General features: G+C 31.3%; 1 protein-coding gene across 11 annotated transcripts in view; it reads left to right on the top strand.

Moving 5' to 3' along the window:
- Positions 1–20,437, top strand: part of LOC118205983 (cullin-5-like) — a 170,684-nt gene that overhangs the window by 63,573 nt on the left and 86,674 nt on the right. For 10 of the 11 annotated variants that reach the window (XM_085823827.1, XM_085823830.1, XM_085823829.1 and 7 more), the window contains 3 exons: positions 6,216–6,377; positions 6,475–6,616; positions 11,420–11,631. In XM_085823827.1, coding sequence (XP_085679953.1) covers positions 6,216–6,377; positions 6,475–6,616; positions 11,420–11,631 — 516 coding nt within the window. Of the gene's footprint in view, positions 1–1,185; positions 1,299–6,215; positions 6,378–6,474; positions 6,617–11,419; positions 11,632–20,437 lie in introns of those variants that run through there. The other variant, XM_085823834.1, reaches the window with a different exon arrangement.

Below are 20,437 nucleotides of genomic sequence, written 5' to 3'. Positions count from 1 at the left end.
GACATAATTGCACGCGAAGCAGCATTTATATTAGGCAGGTACATATATGTACAGCCAAGCACAATTTGTTAATTTTAGGTTTTAGTTCTCTTTGCAAGCCGTTTATATAACGGTCATATGATCTTGGAGAGATCTCAAATTTGGGAGAAAAGATGAACTTAGGGGATGAACACCAAATTTAGAATAGTCATTCTGAGGCTGCCAATTATTTCTCAGTGTAGTAGCCATCATATTTTATTATATCTTACATATATATATCTATATAAGGTATAATAAATATATATATATGTAAGATAAAAAAATATGAAAGCAAACTTCTAAATTTAATTCACTATAACCTCTTTTATTTTCTATTTCATTTGGAAACTTCATCTATCTGTCCTAAAAATAGCACTTAAGTCGAAACTGCATCATTTAAATTAATCATGCGATCTTACGTAATCCTTAATGCAGATGCCTCTTGCCAATCACCGAATTGCAAACCAAAACTTTTCTCTTCGTGTGTTTCCATCTTGCATAACTATGCACTTCAGCTTTGCTCTCTACTCTGCTAAGATGTAATTTCGCTGGCTTGCTTTCCATCTCAACAATATCAAAAATGTAAATCTTCTGTGGAAAGGCACGACTAGAGTGCCAAGTGATTGTGGCAACAAATTATCAATTGCAAATGAAAATGGAATTAAAATTGCCACGACTGCCAAGTTCTTTAGATACTATGCAATCAAAATTCTTGTTCAATATGGATCTAAGCACAATTCGACAGTGTTCCGGCTTTTCCTTGTGCTCATAATATAGCGTAGAAGTGCTGATCCATAATGACTAAAAAATTGGAGGCGAATGCAGGTTTAAATCTTCATTTTTTATTTTAGCAAACATGTTGCGGTGAAAATCAAGTTGGCACATTGATTGTGCCTATTCCAAGAGATTTTACATTTTAGATAAATTTGCAATAAGAAAGAAAAAGCAGACAGACTGCAGTGTGGCCAGGCCAAAGCATAGAAAGCAAGTGCGTAATGTTCAGGATGAAATCTAAGTCAAACTGAGCTAGTTTTGGTTCTCAAAGCATTCTGATTGGACAGTCAATATTGCTGTAAAATTATTATTGGCTGGCTGAGTTTTAGTTCCATTTACATCATCATAATTACGTAAGAATCATATGGCATAGAATAGTCTCGAAATGACGCAGTACAGAGAGGGGTTACTATTTTTAGAATAGAGAAGGGAAATTTACGTTGCTAATTTAATCTTTTTGGCCTACTGAGCTTTCAACGATTTTGTTGACTTTTATTTTAAACATTGTAAAAGATTTCTTTATACATTTTTATAGTTTTGTATTTACTTTTTTTTTGTGTTTTTTTTCCTCTTTGTGTATGATTTCATTGTATTATTGAACACTGATGTTATTACTTACAATTTTGCCTTTTTTACTTACGATTTGCATGTCTCGTGTAATACTTTGTGGTGCACGAGGATTTATTTTTCTTTAAATAAATAAAACATAAACAATTTAATCTTTTACATATTCATTATTTTTCTTACATATATGTATATATGGAATTATATTTAGGCTTGAACTGTTTTTCGCTTTGTATATTTATTCATTTATATAATATACATATAATGTTGTTATTTTTTTTTAAATACTCAGACCTATTGCTTTGATGCTTTATAAAAAATTGTGATACTTTTCAAGGACATTCTTAGCATTAAGGGGAATGTAATTGCAATAAAGTATCCAGCGAATAATATACCTTTCTTAATAAATCTTTTGACCACATTTAATAATGCAGGAGGAATTGTCTGCATTTGAGTGCTGAAAAGAACCAGAACTGCATTTGTCATTTACATATTTACCATGAATTATTAACCATGCAGAATTAATCATTTCTTTTACTAGTAGAGGCTGACTGTATATGCCAAAAGGTTTTGCTTCAAATCCAAGAAAAGAACTGAATATTCAGTTTTTTTCTCCTCTTAGAGTGTAATACACATCTATCTGTGATTCATCCGAGATGATATTCTTTATGATGTCATGTTGAAATGATCAAAAGAATCTTGTGTTCTTTTTAAGTTCTCATGGGATAGTATTTTGTACTTGGGGAAAAGAAGCTAGGCATAATTTCATATTTCTCTGATTTTAAGATGCATATTTTCCCCCCATATGGATGTCTTTAAAAATGGAAAGCATCTTTGAGTAATAGATTTTCCCTAATCTTAAACAGATATATTGTCATTAATAAATCAAACATAATTTAAGAAAGAAATGTTTGCTAGATGTGTTTGAATTTTGTTATTTCATTTATTTTATTTTATTAAAATGAAAAATCTTCCCCTCCTCCCTTGATAGTGATACTGAAGTTAAAGAGAGGTGTGATAAAATAATGGTATCTTAGAATGGAAGAAAAATATTGCGTATTCCACTTTTTGTTACCTCTAAGTAGGCTTGTACTCATTAGTGTAGATATTTATGTTTTTGTAGATGTTGATCAAAAAGTCTTTCCCTAATTATTTTGTATAAATTTTATGCCACCGCATACTGTAATGATACATAAATGCATACATATATTTAACAGGTTGGTATTTTGTTAAAGAACAGGGTTCGTACGGTCCTTAAAAGTCCTTAATTTTGGCCAAAAGGAATAAACGGTCCTTAATTTTGCTCATTTGACATTTCTTATCATTTCTAATGATTGCCATTCTAAGTGTGAATTACGATTTCTCATGAATATGGAATTAAAATTACACAGCTCTTAACTAATCTGCTGGCGGATTTGCATTGCAAACGATTAAAAAAAACAATTAGCTACCCGAACGAAAGTATCGGTGTCTGATTGGCTATTCACGCAATCTTTCGAAACAGGTGTTATCCATAAATTTAGGCAGACTGTGACGAAAGCGTGAAGCTGGAAGTTCTTTAAGAGGCGAAAGTGATGATGAAGGTGCTCGAGAAAAAAAAAGGGAGGGGGGAGATTCTGAAAATATTTGCCAAAACTAGAGCAATTCCAACCTGGAAGGCCACAACCCTTCCGACGCCAATAGGAACGAGATGCCTGGAAAGTGCATTTTCAATAAACTGTGGCTTCATCAAGCTGACTACAAAGACTGGATATTGATGGATGGCAATCCTTAAATGTGGTCTTTGTCTGAAACAAATTGCAATTTCTAGAATGGGAGAGTCAGCACTGAAAATTCACATTAAAATTAAGTTTCGTTTTATCATTTCAATTTGTTTTTACACGGTTTTGCTTAGCTTAATTTCTGTGTTTGTTTCAATTAAGCCATAAATTAATTTTTTATCACCTTCTACGGAGTTTATTCTCTTTTGCACATACTATATGTATGGGATATCGGGATTATGAGTTTATTTCTGCAGAGGGTCTGTTATCGATTTCGCGGGAAATCTGTTGGCTCCATTTCGATTTTAGGTCGCCAAGGGCAAAATCGGTAACGCTAGCTGAGAAAAAGTGAAGTTCGGAAATACGTTTTGAAGCTTCAATAGACAATTAAGTATTTGGTTTAAACCTATGTTTTTGATAGTAATGCATAATTTTTGCTAATGGCGATACAATTATTAGTTGAAAATAACTAATTAAAATTTTTTAAATATTTTTAAAGCTGAAAACAACTAATTGAAACTAATTTTCCTGAATTAACTAGATGCAAAATTAACTTTCATGAATTACTAAAGTTATTGGGTAGAAGTTTAACTGAAAATATACATTCCGTATTATATATATATATATTTATACAGTGTACAAAGTCCGAGGTCTGGACTCGTCGGGACTTCGGCGATCCTAGATTTGAGATTTTTCCGGATATTAGATCATTTTAAATCTACTAAGATGGCACGTAGAAATTATAAATTTGAAAATATGAAATCGTGATTTATGAAATAATGAAGCATTTATGATTTAAAGGGTATCAAAATTTACCAAAGAAAAGAGCTTAATATTTATATGTTTACTTTAATAAACATTTCTTTCAATGTGAGTTGTTTGATTTGTTTTCTCTGCTAATACTTTAGACTAATACTATAGACATATAATTTCTTGTTCAGTTATTAAGTTCCATTGTTCAAGTCCTGTAATTGCTGTGTCGAGAATTCCGAATAACTTGTCAATCAAAATTTTTTCTCGTTCAGTAACCTCTCTGTTACTTTCTTCACTATCGGTAGCTGTATTTTCTGGATTTAGAACCATACTACAGATTCCGCCCTCCGTTAATTGATTGATGATTGGGCATTGTCATTGCAATGAAAAACTTCTGTTTAACTTCGCTAAATTCTACCGCCTGGTGCGGCCATGCGAGCTCTGGAGCTGGTTCTGGCTTTATGTGAATAACAAATCAGTTATTCTTAATTCAAATAGCACTAAATATAATCGTTTGTCCTATGAGTATCATTAACAAAATCTATTTTTAGCATAAGGAAAGAAATTTCTGCTAAATCTCCCCTTGTCAACATTTTAGCGCATTAAATTTAAATCTGTAATCGTATAATACTCTGTTATTTGGCATCGCTGCATGATTCATCACTCAAGTTGTCATTCGTTGATAAACATGCGGTGATGAAAGCAAAATACAATAAATAATGATTCGCGATTTCGGCATCAAGGATATAAAATATTAGTTGGTGTAAAATTAACAAATGTTTCGGTTTGAGATTATGCCAAGCAGATACGCAGCTATGGAGTCAAGTTACTAATCACACAAATTTATGCTAAAATAATTATTTCTTCAATAATGAGATATTTTATTTAGCACCAAACTAAGATTAAGAATCGGATTTCTGGCATTTTTTTTTATGATGAGGGAAAAAATCTAATGCGCAATTGGTTGGTGGTGGCTTTGAGGTCCAGATTTTAGATCATTCCAGATATTAGATGTCCGGATCTCGGACTTTATATATACATATATATACATCTTTCAAAATATAACTTACCAGTATGGATTCACTCTTTTAAAATAATTCTACTTTAATTAAACTTAGGAGATAATATAATCAATTAATCTATATTGTTTAGGAAATAAATTATATATATATAGTAAAAAATGTATATTTTCACTATTCAAGTATTCACTGTGACAAGTATTCTTATCTTGTCACATGAACAGGCCTCTGTGGAAAGGGGCTTCTCTGTAAATAAAGCAATTGAAATTGAAAATTTAAGTGACTCATCATACATTTTTCAACGCACAGTATTTGATTACATAAAATTTTCTGGAGGTGTTCTTAATATCGAAATTAATAAAGAAATGAGATCAGCAGCAGCTTCTGCAAGAAGTGGAGTTCGTTATTTAGAAGTTCAGTATTTAGAAGAACAAAAATCTTTAACTAAATCTGAAAATTCAAAAAGGAAAAGAAATATTATTGAAGAAGAAATTGATTATATGAAGCAGAAGAAAAACTTTCCTCAAAGGGACATTAAAGACATTAATGAAGAAGTAGATGCTTTAGCAGATAAAGCTGAGACCAGCAGGAACATTGATTTGTTTATCAAAGCAAATGAACTTAGAAGAATAGTTAAAGAAAAGGAAGATTTCAGATTTAAAAAAAGCACAAATGTTTTGTATCTTTTATTGTACAGTTTATTATTCTAGTATCTTTCAAAAAACCAAGGAAATAAATTGTATGTTTACAAATCAGTTATTTTAATCTGCAAAATATTCTTACATTGTGATTATAATAGTAGTTGACTATGTTTAAATAAATATCAAATAAGTTAAATAATAATCATGTAAATCTCTAAAATAGTGACTGTTATTAGTGTAAAATACACTTATACATGTTTTTCAAGAAATTATTTTCCTCATTTAATGTTATCTACTTCATAACTTGTAGGGAGTTAGTTTAATTTTCAAAATTGTTTTATGGTAAGTATTAAGTTGAATTTAATAATAGTGCATAATACACACTTCTGTTAGTTTTTTAAAGTGAAATTACAAGCATGAAGTCGGTTGTATGGATAATTGCTTTATTCTATTCATTTTTTTGTTTGCTGATAGGTCCTTAATTTTTTCTTTGATGGTCCTTAAAAGTCCTTAATTTTCATATAAGGAAATGTGTACGAACCGTGAAGAATAGTTTAATAGTGATATATGTGGTATTTTTAGTATTATCAAATCTCTGTTAGAAAATGTCATAAATACTGGCTCATTTTCAAAAATATTATCTCTTGGTTTGCATTTATATGTTAATTGATTGGTATCTTTTTTAGTATGTTCTTTCTGTTCAACAAGATGAAGCTTTGCTGAAAGCCTATATAGTAGAATGGAGAAAGTTTTCTACTCAGTGCAGTTATTTGCTTATGCCATTTTCACATTTGGAAGCTGCAGTAGCTGGCAAATTCCCTTCATTTAAGAGGAATGGAATTCGAAAGGTTGTTGATATTTAATTTTTGCTTTTTCTGAAATCTGTCAAAGTAAGTTTACAAGTAAGTGTATATTTAAAAACATTTGTTGCTTTTGTATTTACAGGCACTGCTGGAGAGATGGAATCAGAGTATTTTTTCGAACATCAAGCATAGGCTTCAAAATAGTGCAATGAAACTTGTCCATGCTGAGAGAACTGGAGAGGTTATTGATTCACAGTTGGTGATAGGAGTTAGAGAATCATATGGTATTATTATTATTTAAAAATGAACTTCAAAGCTTAAATGGATTTTTTTGTGATATACTTTATTTTATTCAGAAATATAGGTGAAAAAAAGATTAAAAAATTTACGCTACTGAATTTCTTGCTTGTAAACTGTTCAGGATTTGAAATAAAAAACCTAAAAATGAGCTACATGTTCTTTCCCCCTTTCTTTTTCTGGCTAGGGATTTTATTATGATAATATTATCCTTATTTTCAGAGCAAATGAAGTACAGAGGTCAGCAGAATTGGATATTATGAATTAAATAGTTTTTCTGTGATGCAGTATATACATACCATAGTTACTCTGTATCCCATTTAACCTATTAAGTTTACTGCTTGAAAACCAAGAGGTAAAAATATGCAATGTATGCTGTTTCTAAAGATATATGGCGTGAGTCATAAATATATTTCACTGAAAAGCACACATAAATACACAATAATACTATTGCATTATATATTTCAAATAACTTATCAATTTGAATAATATTTTTATTATTTACACAAAATAAGTTTCCGTTTGTGCATATATTTTATATTGTTACTGTTAATAAGAAATTGTTAAATCATATGCTGAAAAAAATCTGGGGGGAATACAGAAATATGTAAACGTACAAAGTCCGAAATCTGACGTTCATTATCTGGAATGATCTAAAATCCAAACCTCAAAACCACCAACAACGTTTTTCTGGTAGGCTTTACACATGCGCATTTGATTTTCCCCCTTTCGCGTGTAATAAAACATCTGGAAAGTCCTTATTCTTAATTTCACTTCAGCACTAAATAAAATACCTTGTTATTGAAGAAACAATCATTTTAGCATAAATTTGTACGATCAGTAATTTGGCTTCGTTGCTGCATATCTGCTTGGCACGCATCTCAAACTTAAACATTCCACATAGATACATCGCTGATCTGACGTCAACCTGGCGAATCAGTATTTATTATACCTTCCTTTCACCACATGTTTATCAAAACATGACAACTTGAGTAATGAATTATGTAGCGATGCCTAAACAATTTTTTTTTATGTTAGTAATTGAATAATAAAGGAGTATGGTAACTTTTTATGCTCACATTATGCTTGGCGATAATTACAGATTTAAGTTAAATGCACTAAAAATTGTTGACAAGGAAAAATTTACCAAAAATTTCTTTCCATATAAATAAATTTTGTTGATAATACTCATAAACCCAATGATAACATTTAGAGGTATACTAGACCGCCAGTCCCGGAATGGCTGCTTTTGTACTAGACTGGCAATCCCAGAATGGCTGCTTTTGTTAACTGGATGAGTTCAATTTACTCGGGTAAGAGGAAGAAAAAGGAAAGGTTCCGGAATGTCTTGCAACGGAAAGAGTTTAGATTGCGGAATGGCTTTTAGTGGGCATTAGAGATACACTCTCTGGCTTTTTCCTAAACCGTGGATGGAGTTTCACTGTGTATTTTTATGCTCTGTGTTTTATTGAACATTTTGTTCAAGGACGGAATAATTTTTATCAATTCATGAAACAAAAATATTTTGAAGAGAAATACCTTTTGAAATGTAAAATTTACGCATTGTATGCTTATTTAAAATTTTCTTAAAGCATAACGTTTTGGGGAAATTACATATTCTTGTTTATTCCAACAAAATCTAATATTTACTAGAACTCTTTATTTCGGTAAAGTAACCGAGTATTACATGAAGTTACAATAAGTAACTGTAAAGTGTTTATTTACTTGAGGTATTGTAGAAAATTGTAACAGTAAATTTTTGATATTTATAATATTCACCGATAATATGATAGCAACGGAACATAGTTATTTAACTTTTTTTTTTTTTTTTTTTTAAATCTGGTACACAAACTAAATAATGTGTTTCAGTATGATATATTTTGATGGAGCTTTAAAAGGCCTGTCTTTATATGAAAAGAGTATTGTAGCCACTTGTGAAAGAACAATTTAGTTTTAATTCCATTTTGTATAAAGAACAAGTAATATTTCTTTCCACATCTTATTTAAATTTAGCGCAGAATTTTTAAAATTAGGTAATCAAAATTAAAAAAGAGCAGACGATCAATGAAAATAAGACTAATAAATATTATATTCATACTAACAAAATGCTAGCTGTACTCACAAAGCACAAGCCGGAAATGATGTAGCATCACCTTTTTCTCTCATCCCTACTTTCAAGTATCATACCTACAAATCTTGGACTGTAATCCAAAATTCCAGAAAAAAAAAAAAAAAAAAAAAAAAAAATCATTCCGAGTTTGAGCCTCTTCTTAGGGCTATTTGAATTAAGAATAACTGATTTATTATTCATATAAACCCAGAACCAGTGCCAGGGCTCGTATGGCCACGCCGAGTCGCAGAATTTAGGAACCACAGGCTGCATCAGGTGGTAAGATATCTAGCGCCAGCTGTCAATAAGGCTTAAATGTATGTGGGAATTTATTTATTCAGAACTCTGATAAGCCTTAAAAGCATGTGCAAGAAATAGACATAAGTATAATAAATAACTAAACTAATACAATTCAGGCTTAATTGTCACAGTGCGCAATAGAAGCGAGATAAAATTTAACGGAACAACTTGTCATTAGTCGCCAAGCGCATGATGCATAGCCAAATATGTATAGTGAAGGATAGCTAAATTTGATGATGATAGCCACTAATTCTAAAGGTTTTTGGATATTGCAAAACAAAGGTGAAATTTTACAATTAACAGATTTTTATAAAGAAATTTAGAGAAGCAGTAATAAATGAAGATGATATAAAAGAAGTTTTTCATTGTGATGACAATGCTTCTCAATCATCAATCAATTAACGAATGGCGAAATCTGTAGTATGGTTCTAGATCCAGAAAATACCATGGTGATAGTGAAGAAATAGTGATAGATATAAGTGAAGAAAGAAAGTGATAGTGATAGTGAAGAAAGTGACAGAGAAGTTACTGAAAACGAGAAAATTTCGATTGACAAGTTAGTCGGAATTCTCGAAACAGCAGTTACAGGACTTCAACAATGTAACTGAACAAGAGATTATGCGTGTCTACAGAGTTAAAGAGAAAGTATTAGCACAAAAACAAAGCAACTTAAACAATTTACATTGAAAGAAATGTTTAATAAGATAAACAAATAAATATTAAGTTTAATTTTTTTTTTAAATTTTGATACCCTTTAGATCATAAATAGTTCATTATTTCATAAATCGTGATTTCATATTTTTAATTTTATAATTTCTACATGCAGTCTTATTAGATTTAAACTGCTGTTCTAATATCTGGAAAAATCCCAAATCCAGAATCTCCGAAGTCCCAAAGAGTCCAGATTTCGAACTTTGTACTATATATATATATATATGTGTGTGTGTGTGTATAGGCTGTTTTTTCTAAAGCTACTATAAATTTTGAGTCTACAAAAATAACATTTAGCATACAAATGATGACTTTTTATTTGTGTTATAGATCTCACAAATTCATTAAAAAATATGCATTAAATTATGGTTTCCCCCAAAGCTGTCGTGATCACAAAAAATTTCAAATGATATAGAATTAAAGAAGACAAAGCATGTTCCAAATCTGAATGTTTTTGTTTCTTTTAAAGTGATTTCTGTTGCTATTTGAGGGATTATATTTGAGGGAAAAATACTATTATATTTGAGGGAAAAACATTTCACCAAAACATAAGGGTAGGGGACATAGTTGACAATATTCACTTCTCTTGGTTCTGAGAGTGTTCAAAATTATAGACATTTTTTATTTGAGATAAATTTTTTGCAGTGCTCTTTATTAATTAAAAATAATTATGTCTGACACTATTGTACACTGGTATGCAAAATTTAGTAACAAATTCATTTTTCAACATACAGCTGTGAAATTATTGATGAGTCTCTGAATTATTGATGAGTCATTGAAACCATTGCAGTTAGGACTGCTCATATCCATCACTAAGGCTGTTTGGTTTGCTGTTGTCTGTCTTGATCAGACAATTGTGCTGTGCTACCTTGCACCAATGCCATTTAACGCCGTTTCTATTCATTCTATATGGTATGCAGCCTATGAATTTTTTTTTTTTTTTTTCCCTGCTGTACTTTCTACATTCTTTAAATACTACATTATGCCTTTGTAGTATGAATTTCTTGTCTCCCAGTTGATTTTTTGTAGAACTGCAGTCAAAATTATAAACATTGCTTAAGTTTTGCACACTAATATGTTTGTGAATTAAAAAATAATAATGAGGCACCTGATTAATCATTTTTTCTTTGTTAGCTCTTGATTTGGTTTCTCTTTTACTTCCTTGAAGTAGTCCACACATTTTTTTCTGATATCAGTTATTGGAAAATTATAAATGCCTTATTGAGATTTTATGAAAACTTCATTTATTCATTTTGTTGCTGAAATTTACTGATTCTGTAATTCTCTGCTATCATTAAGAATTTACCGATGAACATGCTATGTTAGATATGTCATCATAGTATATAAACAATTATTTTGAGAAAAGATGTATTGAAATAAATTGATATATTAAATACAATTTCTAGAAATAATATTTAGTTGGAATTTTTCCTGTATTAGACTTAGCGGAGAGCTTAAAAGTCGAATCCAGGTTCCTTTCTTTCAGCTGTTCTTTCCACACATCTAAAACTGAATTCTTAAATAACTGCCAAGATTTCAGTAATGCATGTATTTAAATTTTCATGTAAAGTCAGCTTTGACTGTGCATGTATGAGATGTTGGTGGATTTAATGTTTTTTTTTTTTTTTTTTTTTTTTTTTTTTTTTTTTTTGTGTGTTTGTTCCAACAGTTGCCTTGTGCTTAAATGAAGATAAATATGAAATTTATCGAGATAATTTTGAAAGGGCATACTTGGATGCAACAGAAGCTTACTATAAAGCAGAAGCTCCTCAGTATTTAAAAGAATATGGTGTTGTCAACTACATATGGTATGCTAATCAAAAATTAAAGGAGGAAGAGCAGCGAGCTGCTAAGTACCTTGAACTCTGTTCTACGTTACCAGTAAGGAATTTTTATAATGTATTCATGTTGTATTTTTGTAACGAATTCTCAGCACCCCTTTTTTAATAAACTGTGTAGTAATTTATATCGCAGTTGAAAAAGGTACATACGAAAAATTCCATGGACTTTTTTCACCCCCTTAAAAAAAAAAAAAAAGCAATTTTTTGCCAGTAATGGAAAAGCCACTCTTCAAAAACATTTGGTTTTGTGTAATCTTGATCTTTAAACTAAAATTTAAAAAATTTTGTAAGTTCTTTTTTCCTACTCATTTCTTTTTCTCTTTTTTTGGGGGGGGGTCTTAGTTTAAGGGGGACTATTAAAACTTGAAACCTGCCCGCTACAAAGCAGATGCAGCAAAGTATTTAAAAAATATTAAATGTGAAATTAATGAAAAGTGGTAAGGGGCATGATACGGCACTTTAATTGAAAACGTACAAGCAGTGGCATCACAATGTTCAGACTCGCAAAGGTACATGATGTGAGATTTCTGCTATTTAAATTTTGTATTCAGGTTCATCTAAGCTGGTTTCAAGATTTAGCGACTATTGAATGGGGAAAAGAACCATTAGATTCAAGTTACGAGAGAGTTATAAATTAGTACCTAGGAGAAGTTTGCGCACACAGCCATTTATCAAGACCAAAGAAAAAAATTGGATATGCTAACCATGTAGTTTAAAATTAATGAAAGCCTTTTAAGAAGGTAGAAAACCCGAGCAATGGATGTTGGGAAGAATTTGCTGGGAGAAAAACAAGTATTATATCATAAGAGTTCATAGTGAGAAAGTGACTACCCTTTTGCAAACAGTAAAAGAAAATATTGAAGAAGAATCTATGATTTATTCAGAAATGTGGAAGGGTTATATAACCTGATGAGTTAACAACTGCAAGATTTGAACATCTCGAAGTTAACCACCAATGTAATTTTGTAATGAATTCTAGAGTTTATACCAAAAACATTGAATGATCTGGGTTTCAGCCCAACTGCATAACAAAAACTCAATGGGGAACCAACCACATGCTACCACTGAGATTCATCATATGGATGAATTTATTTAGTGTAGCTTTGTGGAGAAAAGGATACATTTGTTTCTGTCTTCAGTGCAATTAGAAATTTTTGGTCCATGCCAATGAGTATGCTTGGTGGGATTCTCTCCAACTTTTATGGTCAATGGAATTTTCTGTAAGTACCTTGAAAAATTGTTGTTTATTATGGAAAATTGTATACTTTAGTGTTTTGTATGTATAAGAGTGAAATATGAAAAATTTAACTGTAAGACTCAAAACTTTATCTTATAAAACAAAATATCAAATTCTAATTAAATGTTTTACTTTCTACAGGAACTTAGTATGAAGTTTCGTGTTAAAACCATTTCTATCAAATCCCCAAAATCACATTCCAGGATATGTTTAAATTTTAGGTTATCTACAGCATGCGTACATGAATTTAAAAGATGACCCTAGTTCTTAGGAGAGAAAGATTAATGATAATTATGACATGCAAGATGGTTTTTTTTTGGAATGAGTAAGCAAAAAATGAGCAATAAGCTTTCAAATTAGAGGACAAATTTAAGAAAGGGCTGTCATTAATTCCCATGTCCTTCCTAATGCTTGCCACTGTCCCTTTCTATATGTATGAGATGATGTTAAATAGTGCAGTTATAATATAAAATTTTGCTGCACTGTACAAGAGATTATTGCTCATATATTTTACAACAAAAATGTTCTGAATTTTCAAATTCAGTCAATATGACTTTAAATGTTTACAAATGTAATAAATTACAGAAATTTAAGTGCTGAAGGATTTTATACATGTGCCTAAAATTTGAAATCTTAGAAGAAAAAGTGTATGCAAAGAAAATATGCTTATTTTTCCAAATATAAAGATTATGGAAAAAAAATCTACCTCGCTTTAAAAACATTCTGAAGACATATTTATAATTTTTTAATTTATGAGAAAAGCTATCTATTTTTTTACGAATATCACAAATTTTTGGCACAGATTTTTTTGACACAAACTCAGCATTTTATTTTACACTATGTCACAAAAAAATATATGCACCCAACGAGCCACAATCACTAAACTCAGCAGGAATGTAGTCTGGGAAGAGATGTGCAAATGATTTAAATTTCAACACCAATGACACGAGGTTCACATTTGAAATGCACAGCCGGGAGAGTTTAACAGCATGATTGCTTGTGCCGTAGGGCTATTTAAACAAGTCTGTTGACTTGGATGGATGGTATTGTGACTAGAGATGCCTCTGAAATGGAAAACCATTCGGAGATGACTAGCCGATGCTGGCAGGGCCGGATTTACATATAAGCTACACAAGCTATAGCTTAGGGCCTCCACTTTCTTGCCCCCCAAATTAAAGAATAATATATATAGTATTAAAATATATTATAACAGACTTATAAAGGGCCTCATATCTCAAATAGCTTAGGGCCTTATTAAGTCTAAATCTGGCTCAGGATGCTGGTATCGGCTGCCGACATCCATTGAGATGCCTACCACTGACCCCACATCAACTGAATTTTTGCCAGACTTGGGCAAGTCTTAGTGTGAAGAACTGGAAGTGTGTGATCTTCTTCAGTGATGAATCCTAATTCAGTCTGAATGCTGATGTATTGCACATGCATGTGGAGGTGGCCAGGCCAGCGGTCCGATCCTGCATTTGTTGTCGAGCAACATATGATGATGACAGAATGTGACAAGTGATTTGTTGGGACACACCATCACCTCTAGTCATCCTTCAGAATATTGTTACCACTTGCAGTTACGTGGAGGATATTTTGATGCTGGTTGTACTGTGTTATACTATCAAGTTGTCCAGGTGCCATTTATCAGCAAGAGAATGCTCATCTACATATTGTGTGATTCTCCCAACAACGTCTTCAACAATATGACATACTCCTGTGGCCTGTCAGGTCACCAGACCTCTCACCAGCAGAGCATGTTTAGGACATGCATGGAATCCTGTAATATTAGCGAATTAACTGCACATTTGTAAAGATTATGGCATGATCTTCTGCAGAGGTTCATAGGTGACGTACTTGGTTTGTTGCGACGCCATGTTTTGGCTTGTATAGCTGCCAGAGGTGGCTATACTACTTACTGATTTGTAACCTTTTTCATGCCATAACTTATTAATAAATGAGTTTTGTTTTGAATTTGTAATCACTTGTTTATCTCCTCAGACAGTACATGCCTGTTAAGTTTCATGATAGTAGTTTATTTCCTTCTCTGATCATATATTTTTTTTTTTTTTTTTTTTGTGAGAGTGTATATAACTAAATTGCTCCTTTAAATTTTTTAGTGATATCACTATTAGAACTCTAAGGCTAGTTTTATGAATGTCATCAGCAAGAAATATCACACTGAAAAAGTTTCCCAGTATTTAATGTTCATTGCTTTGTTCTTTATATTCATGTAATTCAGGAAAGGTAGTTTGCAAACTGCTTTGAAATGTTAATTTTGATTGCTAAAATGTATGCAAAAATATTAAAAAAACTAAATAATATTAACGTAATGCTATTTTATGTGAAATTTTAAAAGTTATTCAAGGTTTCTTTAACTTATTAAAACCATTTCCTAATGTTTTCCATTTCCTAATAATTTTAGAGTATCAACAGTATGAAATGTCTCTTAATTCTAAAAAATATTAATAAAAATGAAATGGAACTTTTATTTTGCTGTCTTAACAAGCATTAAAATTTAAAATCATTGCTTTTTCCAAAACAAAATAATACAGAACACACACACACAATCTGATCAAACATTTTTCAATTAATTCAAACTGTTTAATATATATAACAAAAAGTTAAGTAATTCACAAATTGCTGTGAGATAACAAGAATTGCGTGAGTAATTCTAAAAAATTCTAACAAAAATTCTACTCAGTCAGTAATTCCACCAAACTTTGAGGGCAGTTGAAGACTGTGAAAATAGCTAGAGGAAGTGTTAGAGCAGGGTTCCCAACCCTATGCCTGTAGGCACCATGGTGCCTACCAATTGTTTAATGTGTGCCTGTCACTATACGATCACAATAAAAATGTTTTCTCATTTTTAATGAAATAGAAATTGCGTCCATCACAGATACAACAAGGTTGCCACGCTACCTGGAAAACCGAAAAAAGTCAGGGAAATCGAAAATTGACCAAAAAAGTCAGGGAAAAATCAGGGAATTTAACAATTTTAGTCAAAATTTGAAAAAAATTAGGGAATTTCATAACGGCAATCCCCCCAAAACTGATTTTCGCACCAATGTTGACAGTGATCACGTTCTTGTGGAATTATGTATTGCGTGCTTGTCATTCGGGCAGCTGGCATAGAGCCAATTTTTGCGGCGCTAACCAGATTGTCTTTCAGAAAGGCAAAGAAAGTTTCCAGTATCTTTGTTTCCAGTAACCTCTTGAATTCAGGGGCTCGCACAAAGAATCGTATGCACATGAGGAACGGAAGAAAGAGATGAAGTTATGCCTCGTGGTTAAGAGAGCACGTTTTTCTGTTTTCAGTTAAAAAGTCTGGTAAGTTAAATTTTGTAATCTTTTACATCTTATTAATTTTTTTTAATGTATGTTTACGTAACACTCTATCGTATTTGCTTTTTAAAATGATAAGAATTCATGCAGTGCATTTTTAAAGTTAAAAGAAGTTTATTGTTGCTTTTTGAATCATATTTTGTGCAGTATTAAACAAATCAAATTGAACTGTTTAGCTTTTCAACATCGTTGGTGGCATGTATTATGATTATTGGACTTTGAAATGACGCAAAAAAATCTGATACTTTATAATTTCATTAAAAAAATTGACTTTGTTTTGTAATTGGCAAAATATTCTTCTCCCCCCATTTTTTTTGGTTTTGTTTTGTTTTGTGTGTGTTCTGAATTCGGTTTTCCGTTGTTTCGATTTTTAAATAATTCGCATTTAAAATTTATTTTTGAGAAATAAACGACGATAAAACTTGTTGCCGAATTCAGAAACAAACAGTAAATATTAAAATGTTTGTCCCCTCTTTTTTTATACACTTCATGTTGTAAAAATCAGTAATCAATCCTGCTCTTGCTTGAAATTTCCAATTTTGCTGTGCCCTTCCTCCAAGCTCATACAAAACAAAATCTTTTAAACATTTTTCTTTTTTATAAATGCCTTGTTATTTTGGAGTAAATTAAACAAAATAATAACAAGTTATCTTGACTAACCATTCAATATAACTATATTTGGCAAAATACCGTTAATTATTGTAATTCACTTTTTAATCTTCAATTAATTTATTTAAATGTTATTCATATCATTTAATGTTCCTTCATCCTTCTAAATTTATTTCTTATTAGTTAATACTTTCAAATTTCAGGCAATTTTCTGTGGCATACTCGTGAAACTAATTCTGGCAGTATGATAACATACCATTACGAAATCTAGTGCACATATTTTTAACTTATGTGTGTTGCTAAATAAGTATAAAATACTTGAATTTATTTAAAAATATTAAATAGATTTCTTTCTTTTTTTAGCTGCAAAATATCTGAAAAAAGACATTTTTTAATCCAGGTTGGGCAGATTCTAGTCTCAATCCTCAGTGGAATCCATGGTAGCAACCTATCGAATTAGCTCCTAACATGGCAAGATGCACGTTTTGCCAACAAAATATCATGCTTAGTACCATGGGAAGGAAAGCAGTTACAAGCCACATAAACAGTGTAAAACATAAGAAAATCATTTTTGTGAAGATGAACTCTGAAAACTTAAAAAACTATTTCTCCATAGATAAAAGCAGTTCTGAAACACAGCAGTCTTCGGCACTAGTTGCTGAATCATCAAATTTAAACGCGTTCACACCTGAGGACAAAGTTTTTGCTGCGGAATTACTGTGGGCTATGAAATTTGTTTCTTCAGATGTTTCTTATAATGCATTTAATGCTGCTGCTGTTCTGTTCCAGAAAGTGTTTGATGACAGCAATAAAGCTAAAGCTATGACCCTGGGACATACAAAAATGTCATATTTAGTGTCATTTGGTTTAGCTCCATACTTCAAAAAGATGCTCATTTCTGATCTTAGAACACTGAATTTGTAATTTGCTTCAATGAAGCATTAAATAGAATTGTCCAGAGAGGCAAAATGGATCTTTTTGTTAGATTTTGGGACAGTGCGAGGAATGAAGATACCTCACATCAATTTTTTGGGGACATGTATCTGCCAATGACCTTCTGAGAAGTTTCTTTGAGGGAACCTCAGAGCTAGATAAAAAGAAATTGCTGCAAGTATCATTGGATGGACCAAATGTCAATCTTAAATTCCTCAGAGATTTGAAAGAAAATTTAGCAAATAATGATGCCTGCCATGTATTACGTATTGGGTCCTGTGGTTTGCATGTTGTTCATGGTGCCTTTAGAGCTGGCCATAAAGGTACTGACTGGAATTTAAGTGCATTATTTAAAAATATGCATAGAGTATGTAAAGACAGTCTTGCTTGGCAAGCAGACTATATTGCCATCACTAACTGTACAACTTTCCCGTTGAAGTTTTGTGAAGTAAAATGGTGTGAAAACATACCTGTTGCTGAGAGAGCTATTGATATTTTTCATCATGTCAAAAAATATGTAGAATCATCCGAACTACCAAAAACTGTGTCATTCAAAAGACTGAGAGAAGCTGTTAAAGATAAGCTACTTTTGGCAAAAATCTCATTTTTTATTTCGGTTGCAGGAGTTAATTTACATCCATTTCTAAAGTCATTTCAGACAGCTGATCCTTTGTGCCCCTTTCTATATACAACTTTCCATAGTATGCTAAGTCATCTTCTCTCCAAATTTGTCAAAAGAGATATACTGCGAGAGGCAAAAGCTCCTGAAAAACTGATAAATATAGATATTCTGGATGAAAACATTTATTGTAATGTTGCAGATATAGATGTGGGTATTGCTGCTGGTGCGAGTTTAGCTAAAAGTGGAGTATCTGATCTTAACAAAAGAGAATTCAGAACTCGGTGCAGAACATTTTTGGTTAAGCTGGTATAAAAAATATTTGAAAGAAGCCCATTGAAATATAGCTTAGTTAAATACATTTCTTCATTAGATCCTAAGCTCATTACGTCTAATGAATTTTTATGTGAGAAAAGGATGGAGAGGTTATTGCATATAATATATGAAAGTGAATGGATAAATTCCACAGTTTCAGATAAATCAAAAATGCAGTTTAAAGAATTATTATTCAGAAGTAAGGGTGTTTGGAAAGACACTTTTACTAATTATGCTTCAATGTGACTTGATCACTTTTATAAGGATTTGATTAATAACTCAGATTTTAAAGAACTTTGGAGTGTTGTAAAACTAGTTCTAATTTTATCACATGGCAATTCCACAGTAGAAAGTGGATTTTCAGTTAATAATGATATGTTGGTGGAAAATCTGCAGGAAAATTCTTTAACAGCAGTGCAAACTGTTTATGATGCTATAAAAGTAAATGGAGGTGTGATTAATATTAATGTAACTCCTTATATGTTATGATATGCCAGATCTGCTCGTGGTGCATATCACCGAGCACTCGAAGACAAAAAACTGTGTGATAATAAACATAAAAAATACTATTAGACAAAAGGAACAAGGCACAGATTAAAATTTTGGAGTCAAAAAAACAAAAATTGAGCAGAGATGTTTCTTCAATTGACTTGCAAATTGCAAAGTTAAAACAAGAAATCTAATTTGGTGCTTATTTTTCATTAGTATTTTTTCTATTAGTGTTTTGTTTAAATATATTAAATGTCATATTTTTAATTCTAATAAATATTTTTCATTTAACATATATTATGTATGCTTATATTAACAGTTTTGCATAAAAAATGCTTTTTTAACCTTTCAGAATTTAGCAAGTGTTGAAATATCACTGAGGTGATTGTTTGCCAATTATATATTATTTAATAGGATAGATATAAATGGGCCCCGCACTGCCATTTTGTGAACAATAACTTCCATTCCAGAATTTATGTATAATACTTTTTAATATCATTCATGACATAATTTTATTACAATTAATGGTGGAGAAAATCTTATGTTTAAAAGTTCATACATTGCATTGAAAAATCAATGAATTTCATTTCTGGTTTTGGTTTAGATGGAATGCATTGTACTTATTTAATTTCTTTTGTAAATGAAAGTTATTGGGGAAAATGGAAAATAACTCCTATTGTAGTCATAATAGTAATGTTTTGGTAATATACTTTATATATATGTATATAAGTCATATGCAGTTAGCAAATTTTTGTGTTATCAAGTGGCACCACAATTAATTTACCTTTAGCACAACAAATGCACACTACATGGATAGACTGGAATTTTCTTAAAAACACTCCTGGAAAACCTGAAAAAGTGAGGGAATTTCGTTCTCCTGTTTGAGTGGCAACCCTGATACCAGCACAAAACAAAATGCAACCAATCTTTTTTTTTACGTGCATGTAATATTAACTCTTTCCAACTATAATTCACCTTGAAAAAATAAATGGTGCCCACCATCCAACAGATATTGTAGAATGTGCTCTTAGGGACAGAGAGGTTGGGGACCCTGTGTTACAGGAATTTATAGTGTCTGGGTATTAGCTCATAATTGCCAATACACCACATTGCCAACAATCAGTTGGCATTTTGGGGCAATGAAATGTCTTTTTGATATAAGCAAATTAATCAGTTTTTAATTAATTGATTAATTATTTTTAATTTCCTACACATATTATCTGACAATTAGATTACAAAATTGTATCACTCTAACACCACAGGTTATCTGTCTCTCCATATGAAGTCGTTTAAATAAGG

This window comes from Stegodyphus dumicola, chromosome 9, assembly GCF_044657685.1.
Source record: "Stegodyphus dumicola isolate Sdum_Otavi_A_Nest chromosome 9, ASM4465768v1".
NCBI lineage: Eukaryota > Metazoa > Arthropoda > Arachnida > Araneae > Eresidae > Stegodyphus > Stegodyphus dumicola.
The sequence above is the reverse complement of the archived record's forward strand: the minus strand, read 5'-3'. Positions and strand labels throughout refer to the sequence as shown.